Here is a 17383-nt window from a genome sequence, read left to right on the forward strand (position 1 = left end):
CGCTTTAAAGCTGTTTAGAGGAGTTGGCGCAATCCCACTACTGACACCATTACCATTCTGTGACGCTTTTGAAGGTGGAAATAAATAGTAAAGGGTCATGGATTTAATATATTGCCCTTCTGCGGTACAACCAAAGCAGTGGGGCAATCAATGGTGTAGTGAGGGGGAGAGGCACCTACCCCACCCCTTCCCCGATCCCACCTGCCGCACGCACCCCTTCCTTTCCTGTGTACCTCTAGTTGATGTTGTTGCTTGCGGCGGTCAACAACATGCTCCTCATGACCCTGTCGGCTCTCCCTCTGGCACCCGGAAGCGACACCAGTGGGAGAGCTGACGGGGTCATGAAGAGCGAATTGACCGCCATGAAACACAAGTTCAACTAGAGGTACACAGGATGGGAAAGGGGTGAGCGCCTGGAGGGGAGAAATGGGAAGAAGCCGGGGGGGGGGGGGGGAGAGGAGGATGGGTGCCCGCACCCACACCAACATGGTGCCCAGGGCAATGGAGAATTAAGTGATTTGCCCAGGGTGATAAGGAGCCCTGTTTCCTTTGAGTCTTCAGAATCTCCTAGCTGCCGTCTCTCTTGTGGGGTCCCCCAGGGTTTGGTACTTTCCCCCTTGTTGTTTCCCAACCCCACTTGTCTTAGTGATTCAAAAATCTCAAATCCATGGCTTTATTTATGCAGCTGACGTCCTTTCAGATCGTACCCAGATCTTAGAGCCATCTAAATTTGGCTGCTTGATAACCGACTGGCAATGGATACCCAGAAGACAGTAGCACGTTGAGTTACAGGCTCCTTATCTTCGCCTTCTATCACCCCCTCTCTCTCTGGTAAGTTCTTTTAAATACCTGGGAGTTTGGATCGATATCGCCCCTCCGTGCCAGGAACATGGTCCTGTTTCCATTCCCTCTGTCTTATACAATCTGGCCATCCTTACGTTGATACGTGTTGATTTCCTCAAAGTTGGACTGCTGGTCTTCCAGTCTTCCAGTCCTTACAAAACGGCAGTCCATTCAAAATATAGTCATTTGACTATACGACCATGTCATGTGATGACTGAAATTCGACCTTTCCTCTGGGAATGAGCTGGAGCCACAGAGGAAGTTGCTTGTCTGATTGATGGCTTTTAGAAACGTATTTGTTTTTACCTGTTCTTGTAAACTGTTACTTCTGTGAACAGTGGGATATAAAATTAATATGAGCTGAAGGGAAAGTGTAGTTACTTACCTGTAACGTAGGTTCTCCGTGGACAGCAGGATAGTCAGCCACATTGTGGCTGACTCATCCTGCTTGTCCTAGGAGAAACAGGATTATGCTGACCTGTGAGTCTTGTTTTAGTCATTTGATAAGATGTGAAAGCAGAAGGAAGGGTCATGAGACTTATCCCTTCCCACTAATCATTTTTATCTGGTTTCTAGAGGTACACAGCACTGAGAACCGGTCCCTTCTCTTAAGAGCTTACAGACTAGTCAAGACGCAGCCAAAAACAAGAGGCTTCATGAACTGTATTTCTTATAGTGAACATGGTTTAAAACTCAGCTGAGCTGTGATTAGGGAGAGTTAGGATTCAAGAGAGAAAAGTAGCCTTTGAAAAACATTGCTTAAAGGGGAGAGTGTGGTGCAGTGGTTCAAGCCCACATTGCTCCCTGTGACCCTAAGCAAGTCACTTAATCCCCCCCCATTGCCCCAGTTAGATAGATTGTGAGTCCACCAGGACAGACAGTGAAATGCTTGAGTACCTGAATAAATTCATGTAAACCACCTGGGAGAATGGTACCGAAAATGGACTAAATTTGAGATGACTGGCGAGTTACATTCTGGTCCAGAGGCGGGACTGAATATGACCAAGGAGGTCATTTCTGGGCATATGGCATAGGATGGGGAGGAATGGTGACATTTGTTTTTTTACTCTGCCTGTAGAAAGGGAGCGTTTTCTTCAAGATCACATATTAATTGAAAGTAGTGGAATTAGAATCTGGAGCTCTGCACCGCATGACCAGCACAATTATCTTAATTCAAACATTAAAAGTGCTGCTTTTTTTTTTTTTTTTAACTAAAGCAATATGTGAACATTCTGCTTTTGCAAAGCCTTCACCATCTGTTCTACCCCTTCTAAGGACAAGCTAGCAGAGAAGAGATTTCAGATTTGTGCAGAGCAGTGAAGTCTGTACAATTTGTGGAAAGAGGGGGAGACACAGGTGTTCTGACCGTGAGGCAGTTTGTGGGGATCCAAATCCCTTGAGGCCCTTCAATGCTCCAACAGCCCAGCAGGGCAGAGGTTTTGTTTTTGGCCAGACATATGAGGGGGTGCTGAAAAGTTCTCGGCCCAACCAGGAACAGATTGACTCCTACACATTGGCACTTAACGAAACAAGGTAACACTTTTCAGCTCAGAATTTAGGAAGCTGGTTGCTTGGGCTGAGAACTTTTCGGCACCCCCTGGTAATTAATTGAAAAAGCATCACTGCAGCTCATTAGCTGAGCCGAAATGCCAGGGTTCGATTTCTGGGGCTTGGAGAGTTACTGCTACAGAGATTACTATAAATCTGTCACTTCCAAAGTCTGCTCATAATCCTCCAGAGCCACCCACACAGTGACTGGAGCACAGGAGAGAAAGAGGACTGTAAGGCAATTATCCCCTGTGTCTGCTCATTTCATCTATTTTGGTTCATTAAGATATTCAGTATGTGTCAGAAGATGTGGCCTTAAAAACAGAAGCAGCAAAGACATCCTCCCCCGCACACCCACAAACGAGGGAGCAGTGTGGTGCTGTCTAAATGATGACAAACAGGAGAGTGATGAACAGCACCGCTGCATCAAAAGGGAAGGAGCAGTGCTGGCCAAGCAGGGGGAGAGGGGACCTTCACCCTAGACTGCTGCTTATCTTGCCTTTCTCGTGCATTTGGTACTGAGCTCCGTTTCTGCTGCTCTGGCTGGCACATTGCACTGCGATTTCTCAGAGAAAAAAGTCCAGATTTGCAGGAAAGTCAACCACAAGCCCTTCAGCTGGAGCAGCAGACATGGAGGCAGAAACCTGCTGATCTCGGGTGGTAGCTCAAGGGGGTGAACTTTCAAGGGCATCTCAAGGTCCTCCCCTCCCCTTCATAGTCCAGCATCTCCCTCTTTTTCTATCCCCGTGGTGTCCAGCATCTCGCCCCGTTCCTTTTCCCTGCTGCTGTTATTCTCCATCCACTGATAGAGCTATGCTTTCCTTGGTGGTGGTGGACCCTAGACTGGCAGTACATGTGCAAGTGCTCAGTCGCCATCCCTCCTGGCTGGCAGTGGTGGGAATGGGACCTGGCAATTCACCTGGGGGCAGGGATGGCCTTGTGTTTGTGTGTGAGGAAGACAGAACAGTGGGAGTGAAAGGGAAAGACAGAGAAGAGGGGATCAAAATCAAAATCTGTATGTCCGTCAACAAATTGCAACTAAACGCCTCGAGGACTCCTGTGGATCCACAAAGAGCACTGCAACCGTGCTCGTCTCTCCGTGTGTGACAAGATCTCTTCAGCTCTTTCAAAATGCTGATGGGGTCTCAGTTGAGAAAGCATCTCTCCCTATTTACAAGAATTTCATTGGTTGACCTGGGGTATGTTTGATGCTTTCTCTCAGGTCCAGGTGAGGAGTTGGAGTGTTTGGTGATGGTTTTAAGTGTCATCTACTGGTACAAGATGGCTGCTGCAGGATTCACTCCGTGAAGGAGATGAGGTTGGAGGTGCAGGCCTTGGCTTTTGATGTGGCATTTAACTGGAAGGGAGTTTTCAGAAATGAGGAACCACAGAAGGGATATTCATTTCGATTGGTGTACACAGGTTAAGGTTTACAGAAGCGAAAGTTAGAAGGTAGATGATGATTAGATGGGAACACTAGTCATTGAGAAGCAAAGCCGGTGCTGGGCAGACGTCTAAGGCCTGTGCCCTGATCATGACTGGAGAGATTTGGAAGGGCTGGCGTGGGGCTTCAATGACAGCTTCAGTAGTTGGAGAATCTGGCTAGAGCCTGGCAGACTTCTACGGTTTGTGCCCTGATCATGGCAAGGACAAATCAAGATCAAGTCTGCCTATGTCGAATCATATGGATGTGTTGGTCTCTGATGGTTGTTTTAAAGAGTGGAGGTTTCTGAATGAATTGATTTTTGTTGTATGAGGTGTCGGCAGGTTGAATGAAATCACTTCATGGTTCCAGTTCAAGAACCATCGTTTTGGAAAGGACTCCTCCTGGATTCAGAACCTCAGCTGTGTCTGCTGCTGGACCTCCATCCTCCCTGTCCCCTGGTTGTCTCCCTCCCAGTCAGAGGTCCTTTTTTTTGTTCTGCATTATAATTGTCTTCTGTGTAATTCTTTGCTTATCCCAAATTCCCATGGGTTACTCTGAGCCTGACCGCCAGTATAACAAATGAAGCTGAAATGTGAAACCTGGGGCGGGAAGGAGGGCCACGATAGCAACATTTAAATATATCAGATCTAGAACAAGACTTCGGTTCTATCTAGAACAGTGTTCTTTAATCACCGGTCCATGGACCAGTGCTGGTCCACAGAAATTTCCTGCCGGTCCAGAGGGCTAGCACATGCATCAGGCCCAAAACAGTGTTCTTCTACCGCCGGTCCACGGTGCGATTGATGCGGCGTTATCTTCGAGCCAGCTCCCTCTTCCTAACTGATTCAGTGCACAAAGCCATGAGCAGTGGCTCCTACGGGCATCCTGCTCTTGAACCGGAAGCCTTCTCTCTGATGTTGCAACATCTAAATCGGACTTAGACTTTTCTTTTGATTATGCCCCTCCATGTACTTAACAGGTATTTACAAAAAAGCTAATTTTTACTTTTTTTGTCTAAAATGTTTGTAAGAATAATCATTTTCAATTCTTTGGGCAATGAGTTCTATAATGTAGCCCTATGTCTACTATTTTGTAACGGAAATTTATGGGGGGGGTTTCTTTTAATTAAATCATGTAAATGCTACTTCCCCAGTGAAACCAGCTGTGTCCAGATGTGCACAGCAAGCTGCAATTACAATATGGTATCACACAAGATATAAACATGAGTGAAGGCCAACAGATGAGGCTAGAGTTTACACAAAAGAAAACCAATTCACTGGTAAAACTGCCATTATAAGCAGCAGACCAACCCCAAACCATCAGAGGCCACCAGCTCAGAGGAGGTTTACATAAAGATTCACAGGAAAGATACCACCAATAACCAAATCAGTCCTGTTAAAAATCAAATTTAAGAATTTCCAAAATCCACAGCACAGTTCCACAGCACTTCCAGGAGGGGGAGCTCCATGAACAGAAGCAAGACAGACTTATTATGCTCACTATGGCTGAAGCTTTAGTGATCCTGCTGAAAGACCAAATGCATACCTTCACCTAACTCAAGATCCTACACACTCCTGGGAAGGGAGGCACTTAAGTAGTCATGGTTCACTAGACTTACTGAGAAACATAGCAAGGCAGTTTACATGCTAAAGTCATTCTTAAGTAATCATGCGATTTATTAATGAGAGATTTCATTTTGACATCTGCTTGCTTTGAGGGGTGGGGGGGTCAATTCAGCTTTAGTATTCACAACATTTGAGGACCCCCACCCACTCCAAAATGTAGCCCCAGGACAACGGGGTTTGTGTGTGTTGCGGATCTTACAGATACCTCTTTACTTTACAGGGTCACCCCATATTTTCCCCAAACAATGAACAGAATGAAGAGTTTTAAACGCCGTTTCTCTCTCTCGGTCCCACGGACGGAAACCATTGAGGAGTCGCTGACTGAGTTCACGGAGCAGTTTAACCAGCTGAACAACAGGAGGATTGATGGTATGTTTGAGTTTCCCGCACTGAGCTTTGGCACAACAGGTCCAGCTGGCACTCAAGTAACTCTCAATTTTGCAATTTTTCAGACAGAGGGGCCAGTTCAACAGCGCAGACAGATTTTGCAGTGAATTGGTTTTCTTTTGTGTGGCTTGTGTAGGCCTAGTAGATGTGTTTTAGGGTCTAGGGATAGGGTAGGAGCCCAGACCCACAATAGACAACCAAAATTGCCAAATATTAAAAAGAACCCTTTTCTTGCCAAAAAACATCTGTAGCTACATTAGGGAATATTGCCTTAATTTTAATTGGGTTATCATACTATCATGTAAATATCTTGTAAGCATTTTCTTTTATTAAAACACAAGGAGAAGTTTTTTGTACATCGTGAAACACTCTCTTCCATTCAGACCCCCATATCAGCCTCCCAAGTAGACCATTCAAATTATATTGTTGAACTTCCTGCCTACTGAGGAATCTTTAGAAAGAGGCATGAAATCCTTTCTAATGTTATTGCAGAAAAGCCATCTAAACTTTTTCTGCTCCTCAGATCTTCTGTTTAGCATCGGGCACTGCACTCACTCAGCCTTTGCAATTTCAAGACACTTTTCTGACATCTGCCTAGAACAGCTAAGAGCACCATCACATGAATTTGAAGATGCTGTGTGTTAATGCCTGCCCGGGGCTTCATGCGTACAACTTGCTTCTATATAGGGCACACGCAAGACTGAGCACAAAAGCTGTGCTCAAAGCCCCCAAGTTTGTACCTAGAGCAATGGAGGTTAAGGGATCTTGCCCAAGGTCACTGGACACATTGCTGGGATTTGAACTGTGAGGTTCCTGGTTCTCAGGCCACTTGAGGGCAGTGTTGAGGAGAAAACCTAGGGGTAAATATTCTGCCAGGGGCGGAGAGCAATTATCTTAGCTGGCAGTGGCTTTAAGCCCAAATATTCAATGCTGTGCCTTGTCTGCACACCAGCAATCATGTGTGGATGGCCATCGCTTAACCTGGTTCAGGCGTACTGGAGAAGGATAGAACTGTGCTTTTTATGCAGTCTGATTTGATTGGTTACCTTATCCTGTTACATACTGAATACTATCACTTAACCTAGGGTTACCATATTTTGAGCTGCAAAACACCTCCATCCCCAACCCCATTCTGTCCCCAGCCCCACCCCCCACAAAGCCTCTTTTCTTCTTCCTTGATGAGCTCCAGCCGTGTATGGTGGGCCTGGAGCATGCGTGGATGTGTGTCATGTCATCCTCACATGCTCAGAGGCCCTCTAGATGTGGCTGGAGCTCATCGTGGCTTTCTAAAATCTGGACAAACTGCCGGGTTTTGGAAAGTCTGTCTGGGTATCTGGATAGTCCTCTTAAAAGACGTCTGGTAACCTTAACTTAACCACATAAGTGCTGACTCTGTCCGTGGACCACCTAGATGGTTTTGGCTTAGGCGGTTTGAGGGGTTATTCAGTGACATTATCCACTTAAGTGCTCCTGGATAACCCTGCATAGGTGATTTAAGCGAGCGGGAGCCTCTTCTGCTCAGTTATATCACTTTAAACATTGACCCTCTAGAATTCAGCAGGAAATAATAAGCCATATTTTTGGATCTGAGCTTGCCAGACATCAATCCGTTCTGGAGAACAGCCACTAAACATGTGGGAAACAAGCTCTTCCTTCTCTGCTGTGGTCTATGACCCCTGCAAAGCTCAGCAGTTGATAATGGCCAATGTTTAGCCGGTGTTCCTCTTTGCCGCAGTCTGAAAGGGATCAAATTGGCAATTTAGGAAACGGAAGAGGTGTTGTGATGGAGGAGGAGGAGAGGGAGTGAACATTAGCTGCTCCTCGTTAAAGACCTCTGCTGGGCCATGGTGGAAGAATTATTTATTTATTTTTATTTAAAATATTCATAATCCGCTTAAGTGGCTCACAATGAAACATACCTTACTATCAAAATAAGTAAAAACAATAGATTATCCTATCCAATTTGATCTTATTTTTATTTATTTAAAAACTTAATATACCACCTGGAGTCACAACATAAACGAAAACCAATACAAATCAGTTTTCAAAATAATATCCACACATCTGAAAATAAGACCTATAAATTCTTCAGTAAGGTATTTGAAAAATCTTGATCTCTTCGCCAAGGTCTTACTCCACCATCACTTCGACTGACAAGAAGTTTTAGCATCAACCAAAAGCTTGAACAAAGTAATTTCCTAAATTGTAACACATTTTTTGCAGAATCTTATTACTCCAGATATCTCGTTTCATAAAACTGGGCCTGGAACAGAACGGATTGTTTTTATAAAACTAACATACTTTACCTCTTCTCTTTTTTGTATGTCTAATAACATACAATTTTTCGATCTTTAATGATCTACTTGGCCTACACAATGCCAAGCACTCAGTAAAATAATCTGGTAAAGCACCATAAATCCCTTGTTGGATTATCTTCAGGATTTTAAATTGTACATGAAGATAAACCGGTAACCAATAGAGTTTCTTCAAAATTGGAGAGATATGCTCAAAACGAGATTTCCCTCTCAAAACCCAAGCTGCTGAATTCTGAACAATCTGCAATGCTTTCATACAATAATCAAGCTTTGATAGTACCATCATTTGTAGGACTTGTCTAAAGTCCCAACCAGTCAGTACATTCTTCAACTGGGATAACTTTCTCATCGCAAAATAATGCTGACTGTACTACTCTCGCCACTTGCAAGTTTCATGGTAATTTTGCATCAAGAATAACCCCTAACACCATGATCTCCTCCTTAACCATTTAGAAGCACTTCATGGGACCCTAGATGCTCATATTGATCCCTTACAATCATTATCTCTGTTTTCGGACTGCTGGGCATGTTGGACCAGTGGTCATTCTTATGTTCTTATGCATTCAGTCATTGATCTTATTTATATAATCATTTAACTCTAGTATCAATTTTTCACCCCATTCTGTGATCTTAAAACCTGAATGTCATCAGCATACATTCTGTAGGAAACACCCATCTCTCCTAATAGCTTCCCTAAAGGTGATAGGTATACATTGAACAGTATAGCAGACAATGCTGATCCTTGAAGGACATCTCGTTTCTCGTTTCAGTTGAAATTTCCCTATTACTTTGAACACACATCTTTCTTCCTATTAGAAATGCCCTAAACCATTCCCACACTGTCCCTGCAATCCCCAACTTCCTAAGTCTCCATAGCAACAGTTCAGGATCAAGTGAGTCAAAAGCAGAGGATGTATCAAGAGAAACCATATAAAACCAATCCCCTGATCCATTCCTAAATGTAGTTCGTCAACAGTTGCTAATAATAACGTCTCTACACTTTGGGCCTTTCTAAATCCAAATTATCAGTAGAAACTGCAAGAGAGCTTTGTCAGCAAAAAGTGAAAGCTGATGCCCATCTCAGCTCCCTCAGCTCCGAGAGGTAGAGTCATCGGATTTCTTCTCCACAAAAAGAGGACATATGGCCCCGCCCCATTCCATCTCCAGCCCCGCCCCCTCATTTCCTTTCCCAAGCTCAGGGCCATGTCTGAAGGACCTCCAAGCATGCACGAATGTGGCGCAATGATGTCATACATCATCACGTCACATTCACACATGCTTGGAGGCTCTCCAGACGTGGTTCCAAGCTCGGGAAACCTGGACAAACTACTAGACTTTGAAAATCTGTGGACAGTCCTCTACAAAGAGGACATGTCCCGGTTTTCCCAGACGTCTGGTAACCCTACCGAGTTCTGCTTTTAGCTCATTCCATGCATGGAACAGGGTAGCATGAGGACTGGATTAGCCTGTTCAAGGTGACATGGAGTCATGTCTTTAATTATATACAACAGCGGTTCCTGAGCCAGTCCTTGGGACATAGTTTCCTAATCAGGTTTTCTGGATATTCGTAATAAATATACACGCAAGAAGAAAAGATTACGCACACCTTTAGGACACTCCCTCTGCCTTGAGAACGCCCGGAAAAGATCCTACCACATCTCTGGAACCAACTATCACCTCTCATCAGATCACTAGATGGACTACTGAACTTCAGGAAGGCAACAAAAACTCACCTCTTCCTCTAACCTTCTATGAAATAGCTCCAGTCAAAATACCACTCTCTACACACAGCCAGATCAACCACCACTGATACCGTCCTGCCCTACCATCCATGTCATACCTAACATATTATGCACTGTCATTGCTGATACTCCCACACTTTGTCAGATATTCCATGCTATACCACACATAGCGTATCATTCACAAGTACGTATCGTACCGCCATGCCATGCTCTGTTATGTCCTGCCAGGCACCATAAGACACTGTCAATGTCATACCAAACCCCATGTCCTGTCATATCCTCCCCTACGCATTGTCCTATCATCTGATACTCTACATTACTATACCTTGTTATGTAAACTTAGAACCCATTCTAAGCTCTTCTGGGAGGAAGTGATTAATAAATGAGATAAATTTGCATGCATTTCCTCTACTGTATGTAAATCTATTCATGCATATTTATTGATGGTATCTTGAAAACCACACTGGCTAAGTATGTCTCAAGACTGGGTTGAGAACCTCTGATATGAAAAGGCTGCGTATAAAGCTGAAGTTCCCAGCCCTGAACTGGAGGACCCTCAGCAGTTGGCTGTTCAAGAAGCCACGGTGAATATTCAGGAGCTAGATTTGCATGGGATGGAGGCGGTGCCCGCAAATTTATCTCATGCATATTCCTTATCAATGTCTTAAAAACCCAGGTCAGGTTTGGGTAGGGTTACTATATTTTGTGTTGAAAAATCCCAGCCACGTGGCCATGCCCCTTTCTGCCCCAGCCCTGCCTTGGTCTGCCTTAGCTCCGCCCCATTCTACCTCCAGTCTTGCCCTGTTCCGCCTCTAGTCCTGCCCCATTCCACCTCCCCCATGAAAGATTCATCTTTTTATTCCTGACCCCCCTGGATGCATCTGAGGGCTTCTGAGAATGTGTGGATGCATGTGACAACATCCACCCATGCTCAGAGGCCTGCCAGACGCTGCCAGAGCTTTGCAAACCCTGGACAAACACCCGGACAGTCCTCTAAAAAGAATACATGTCTGGTAACCCTAGATTTGGGAACCTCTGGTCTAGGCCGTAGCCTGATTGAGAAATGAGTTGGTTGTCTTTCAGAATGGTGGTAGGGGCTGGGTGCAGGATTGAGATCCACAGTTCAACTTCCCCCACAGCCCCTCATGAGCTCTGGCAAATCACTTCTTTCCGGTGGCTCAGGTTTGAACTTAGGGGTCAGGGAAATACCACCTGAGTATAGCCTGCCCAGAGTTACCTAAGCTAAATCTTCAATAATAAATACTATTTAAATGAACCAGTGGCCAGTCCAGGTCACTAAGAGAAAGATTTGGGGTGGGTGAAGATTTGTCTCTAACGAAGACTGCCCTCGGCTTACTCTCCATTACGTTGAGAGTTAGGGAAACAGACCAGACCTGAGCGCTGATTTACATTTTTTAATTACTGCTTCGAGAAAATGTCTCCCTCTGTGTTTGGAGATCAAAGCCGAGGCTGTGTTTAATAGATGACAAAGAGAAATTGGTGATGCCGCACAACTCACGCTCTTTACGCTTTGATAGCCTCTGAGATTTCATCATTCTGACTGAGTCACAAGAGGAAATCTATGTGATAAATAGGGAAAGATCAGAGCGGTTCAGCTGCTCGGACACTCCTTCCAAGTCCAGCACTGAGGTGCAGCAAGAGCACGCAGCGATGAACGGAAAGGCAGCGCAACTGATAGTGCATCTATTCTATATAATGTTTATAGCCCGCTCTAATCTCCAATCTGATTCTAGACGGATAACAATATTTAAAAATAATACATCAAAGTTCTCATCAAATTTACAATAAATCAATTAAAAATAATGAGGTTTTAAAAATTTTCCAAAGATATATTATGAAGAAACTTTCCTTAATTCAGCAGGAAGATCATTCCAAAGTTTGGTTCCTACATATTCAAAAGATTTATTCATCAAAGACTTCAAATGAATATTTACTTGTTGAATAACGGAGCTTCAAAGAATGCTGGAAAGGAACCAGCCAGGTTAATTCTTGCTTGGTATAATTCAGTTTATGCCATTCCTGCATTAACACCAGAGCTGTTTCTGATCAACTAAGAAACAGAGGAAGAGAGAAAAGCTTAGTGGCAGGAGACAGAGAGGTCTGGCAGGCAGGCTGTGAGCCCCTGAGCAATGCACGCAGTGGACCAGGAAGACCCCAGAATGGAAAAAAGATACCAGTCCAGTTTAAAATGCTGATAAAGTCATTTAGACTCTAGTGAAAGCAAGCAGAGGGAGCTAGGCCCGAGAAGGCAGACTATTGAGTAGTTACGATGAATGACCCTAAAGAGGATAGGACAGATGATGTTCATTTTGCAAACAAGGTAAGACCAGAAACGATGATAGGTATGAAGGCAAATCTGTACACAAAACTCTGGTCTGACCCAGTATTGCAACTGTTATGTTCTTCCTCCATCTTGCCCAGGGATGGACAACTATGGCCTTCAATGGTTTGCATACAATGGATGCAAACCATTCTCATGCCCATTCATCGTGGAAACCCTGAAAACCTGACTGGGTTGTGGCCCTCAAGGAAGACCGTGGTTGCCCAGCCCTGATCTAACCCAGTATTCTACAGTGGCCAATCCAGGTCACAGGTACCCGGCAGGATCCCCAAAAGTAGCAAGATTCCATTCTACCAACCCCCAGGGACATCTTATGCTTTAATTTATAAGGAAGCCAATGCCAAGATGACAGGCGAAGTGTTTTATGAGCATTATAGAGAATGCTGTACACAGGAAAGGATTTGGGGAGCTTGCACAATGTTGTGTGACCAGTGGGAGCAGGAAGGTGAAGAAATGATAGACTCTCTTTCCATCTCCCCAGGTACAGCACAAGGACACTTGCATCTCAATCACCTGGGAAGGGGCTATGGGGCAGAGCCCAGCATGCTGTCCTCCTCAGAGGGTGGATCCCCGACTGCCGTGCGTTACAGAAATAACAGTCGACGCAGGTTCTCCATGGAGGCAAGTGCAGCCTTTCACTTTAACCTCAAGAGATCACCAGAGCTCAATGGGACACGACCTCTGAAAAGCTTCACAGCCCCCTTCCCTTATCTTTTATAAGGGGCATTGTAAGAACCTTTTATATCAAACAGTCCCTGGTTAGAGAAGGGCAGGAAACTGGTACAGCTGAAGCAGATATGTCTGGTGGTTGAGAAATGATTGAAGCTATAGACTGTGCGTGCAAAAATCCTCCTTGGTCATAGGCTGAGATGTGGTGCTTCAGGTAATGTTCACTTTCTTCAACCAGTGTGTGCAGAGAATCCTGTGTTGTTCCAAAGGAATTCTGTGCATCAGATGCAGTAAATATTATGATCCAGCATCATTTAGATTACTAGTAGAGTCATTGATTTTGTCCACTTTGGATTACTGTAATATCATCTACTTAGGATCTTACAAGAAAATTTTAAGAAGACTGAGGATAATCCAGAATACAGCTGTTCGTTTGATCTTTGGCTTAAAAAAGAACGACCACGTTAGCCCATAGGTGCTATTGACCATTGCACTGGTTGCCTATTGAAGCAAGAGTATTGTTCAAATTTGCTTGCACTTGCTTTAAATTGGTATCGGGATTGTATCTTTCCTCCCACTTTGAATTATACAGGCCTTTGAGGGAAACTAAAAGATCTCATTTATTTACCTATCCCAAGGTAAAAGCTTGTCGATACAAGACTTTCCTAAAAAGGACATTGGCGTTTGGTTAGGCGAATGTATCCGTCAAGCCCTGTCATATTGTTCCTTTCGAAAATGAGTTAAGACCAATTTGTTTGATAAATTTATTACTTAAATTAGGAGTCTTTTAAGATTGGAATTAGTGTATCCATTGTGCGATTGTATTTTCTCTTTTATGTAAACCGCCTAGAACTGCTGGTGATGGCGGTATAAAAGAATAAAGTTATTATTATTAACTTCCCCTTACAGCATGGAGTCTGGTCCTCGAAAGCTGAATGTATTGATTAGTCTGTAAGATACAAGAGGCGATGTGATTATACCTGATAATCTTAAGGTGGCCAAAGAGGTCGATAAGAGAATTGGAAGAGCCAGAAAGATGCATGGATGCATTGGGAGAGGAATGGCCAGAGGGAGGTGATAGTCCAGAGGTCTTTGCTGTTAAGCATATAGGGGAAAACATGAAGATTTAAACGGTTCATAGACAACCCCGCGAAAGACAAAGGCGCGCGCTGAAGAAAATTACAGTTTTTAGGGGCTCCGACGGGGAGGTTTGTTGGGGAGCCCCCCAGTTTACTTAATAGAGATCGCGCCGGCGTTGTGGGGGGGTTTGGCGTTCCCTCTAAGCTGAGCAGGAGTCCTCCACCCACAGTCTCACCAATAGAGGGTGCTGTTTTACTGTCACATTTTTCAATTGTGAGGGACAGGCAAGTTCTGCAGGACTCCAGGGAACATACCTGTCCTTAGCGACTGAAAATATTCCACCCCCTAGTGGTAGCAATGCAGCTGGAGGACACCTGCTCAGCTTAACTTAACTTTTTCCCAAAAAACAGGGAAAAAGTGAAGTTTTCAGTAAAATGTGGGGGGTTACAACCCCCGAAACCCCCCACAACGCGGCACAATCTCTCACCCCCCCCCCCCCCCCGTCGGAGCCCTAAAAACTAATTTTCTGCAGCGCGCGCCTCCACGCTGCGCTCAATTGTCTGTGCGCGCCTTTGTCCCGGCGCGCTTTTGACATGACACCGATTTAAATAGGCATTTCCTGGCTGAGAGGTGAGAGAGTGATAAATGCGTTTAGCTGAAAGGAAGCTCTGCTATAATGGAGCAGAGGTTGGAGGTGAAAGGGGACAGAGTGATTAAAACCATATCTGAATTCAACGGCTCTTTAGCCAGATGATGAAACAGCTGCTTTACGGAACTTAATCTTGAATGAGAGTAAGAGGCATTTGGAGATGTGGATCTCCCCTAAGAGCCATAGAAGAACCTGTGGCTTCTGAGCAAGAAGGCCAAATGAAGGGATTGTAGTTTCGGTGATAGAAGCAAGGGGGGAGGGGGGGTTACCGTTTCCATTTAGATCTTTCTGGTGCAGTTGTTCACCCAGTCCCATGTGTATTCACTCACTGTCTGTTCTCTTGAATATAGTACAGGCACAAGATCCTTTATCCGAAATTCTAAAAACCAAAAAGCTCAAAAAAATGAATTTTTTTTCTGTAGCGTTGTTGCATTACTAACTTGTACAAAAAAAGCTTACTTTTAGCATCAAAAGTGAAACCTGGCCCCAAAGTCACTTTAAAGCCCTCACTCTGTGCTGAGAGCAGTTCAGTTTTTTCATCTTACTTCACCTTTGAGGTGTTACCGGTGGCCGCAGCGATTCATCTTTGTTGCCCACATGCTTTTCTCTGTCGTGTCCAGCCAGGAAGGAAAGAGGAAGTGATGTCAACAAGGCAGGAAATGGCAAGTGCAGGAGGTGAATCGCCCTGGCCACTGGCGACACCATTCCAAAAATGGAAAATTCTAAAATCCAAAATGTCTCTGGTTATGAACATTTTCGATAAAGGATCTTGTACCTGAAAGTCTGTCGCTTCAAAATGATAAGAACCTCGTAAAAGGCGGAGAAAGAGAAGCAGCTAGGCCGATTTTTTTTTAATTTGCATTTCTCCACCACTTCTCAGCCCCTACAACTGCAGCTTGGTTCTCTGCACCCCAATGTCATGGAGCCCTGGCAGAGCAGCCTTGCTTTCGGTTAGTGGCACTAGCATGTTAACACTGCCCATTTGCTTTCTCCGCACAGGACCTTAGCAAGAGACTCTCCTTGCCCATGGACATCCGGCTGCCCCAGGAGTTCCTGCAAAAGCTGCAGATGGAGAGTCCGGAGCTACCCAAGCCTCTAAGCAGAATGTCCCGCCGTGCCTCTCTGGTAAGCGCCACCATGGAAAGGAAACAAACACAGGGACTCCTCCAGCATTAACGATCCCGAATTTTACCTAATGAATAATCCCAGGTGTTGTCTTACTTCTGAGAATGTGGCGTGGCTCAGTGACACTGGTGGGCCATCTGTAGAGCTGAAGCCATTGTGATAATCTATAATTATACATTACCCCTGCATGAATGTGGATCAGAACAAGAATTTCCAAACCAGCTCAGTCCACATCAGGGACTGGAACCAGTGTGATTGCCCCACCCCTCACCCCCTCCACCAAAGCCCAGCCTGACAGTGGCCTTATAGGCTCCAGCTTGTCCATTACCAACGCTGACAGCAAACGTACAATCCACACAACACAACCTCATATGCCCTTGAATCTTTGTGGCCCTGGGTAAGTCACTTAGGCCTCCAGGTACAAATTAAGTAAACAACTTTGAATGTGTAAGCATAAAAAGGCAGTATGCACGTCCCTTCCCTTGATGGGTGGGCTGCAGTGGGTGGATACAGCTGTGTACGCCCATTAGGGCCAGTGTTAGACATGCTGGGGCAGAAATTAAGAAGAGGGTCTTTCCACCACCTCCACATCCACCCTCTTCCATCATCTGGGCCTGTGTCCTCGAATCAGCCTTCCTAGCATTTAAAGAGAAGGGGCCATGCTCTCTCTCATTCATTTTCTTTTTCTCTTCTGCAGTCAGATATTGGGTTTGGGAAACTGGAAACCTACATCAAACTGGACAAACTGGGGGAGGTAAGACTGGACAAAAGTTCTTACTGGGGAGGGAAGAGGACTCGTTTAGCACCAGCAGCCCAGTGATTATTTCTGGGTCTTTGACTCTGCTTCTTGGGCAGTGCAGGAGGCCACAGATCAGGAGAAGAGACAGTTCATGTATCCCGCTAACGTTCCTTTTGCCGATGAGGTCCTGGAGTTTTTCATATTTTAATTACGGACACGTGCCTGCCGACTATGCTCTGTTTCTAAATGAAATGACAGACTTTGTTGAAAGATTTTCTCATTATTGTACTTGTCGGTACCTCTGTGACCCCTGAGGCAGGCGACCTTTCATTGAAACACAGCCTGTGTTGGGTTCCTGTGTACGTTCCTGTAACAAGTGTCCTGAAGTAGCCAAGGAGTGGCCCATTCCCTCGAGGTTCATGCTGTTTTCTGTATTTGTCACTCCAGGGCACCTATGCCACTGTATTCAAAGGCCGGAGCAAGCTGACAGAAAACCTGGTGGCCCTGAAGGAGATCCGGCTGGAGCACGAGGAGGGGGCACCTTGCACTGCCATACGGGAAGGTAGGAAACTCTTGCGTGAGAAAAATACCAGGTCAGAAGCAGGAGCCAAAGAGTCCTGTCACCGTTTGTGGGGCTAGCTTCTGCTTTCACCGAGAGGTTAAAGCCTCATTAGCCATCTCCCATCACCCAAGAGATTAAATATTGTTCACATTTGAAATAAAAGGATCCGACTTTAAAAATAGATGGGATATCCACGTGGGATCCCTACGAGGGTCGAGCTAAGGAACTAAGTCATCAGCACTCAGACTTAATGGGGTGGGTCAGTAGAGTGGGCAGACTTGATGGGCTGTGGCCCTTTTCTGCCGTCACCT

The 17383-nt window shown here is 45.1% G+C and overlaps 1 protein-coding gene across 2 annotated transcripts in view; it reads left to right on the forward strand.

Annotated features, from left to right (window-relative positions):
* CDK18 (cyclin dependent kinase 18) overlaps positions 1 to 17383 on the forward strand; it is a 44055-nt gene that overhangs the window by 12070 nt on the left and 14602 nt on the right. Inside the window, exons 1-5 of one of the 2 annotated variants that reach the window (XM_033918438.1) lie at positions 5688 to 5811; positions 12730 to 12869; positions 15646 to 15771; positions 16469 to 16525; positions 16958 to 17072. In XM_033918438.1, the coding sequence (XP_033774329.1) occupies positions 5688 to 5811; positions 12730 to 12869; positions 15646 to 15771; positions 16469 to 16525; positions 16958 to 17072 (562 nt within the window). Of the gene's footprint in view, positions 1 to 5687; positions 5812 to 12729; positions 12870 to 15645; positions 15772 to 16468; positions 16526 to 16957; positions 17073 to 17383 lie in introns of those variants that run through there. The other variant, XM_033918439.1, reaches the window with a different exon arrangement.

This window comes from Geotrypetes seraphini, chromosome 13 (assembly GCF_902459505.1).
Source record: "Geotrypetes seraphini chromosome 13, aGeoSer1.1, whole genome shotgun sequence".
In the NCBI taxonomy this organism is placed as follows: domain Eukaryota; kingdom Metazoa; phylum Chordata; class Amphibia; order Gymnophiona; family Dermophiidae; genus Geotrypetes; species Geotrypetes seraphini.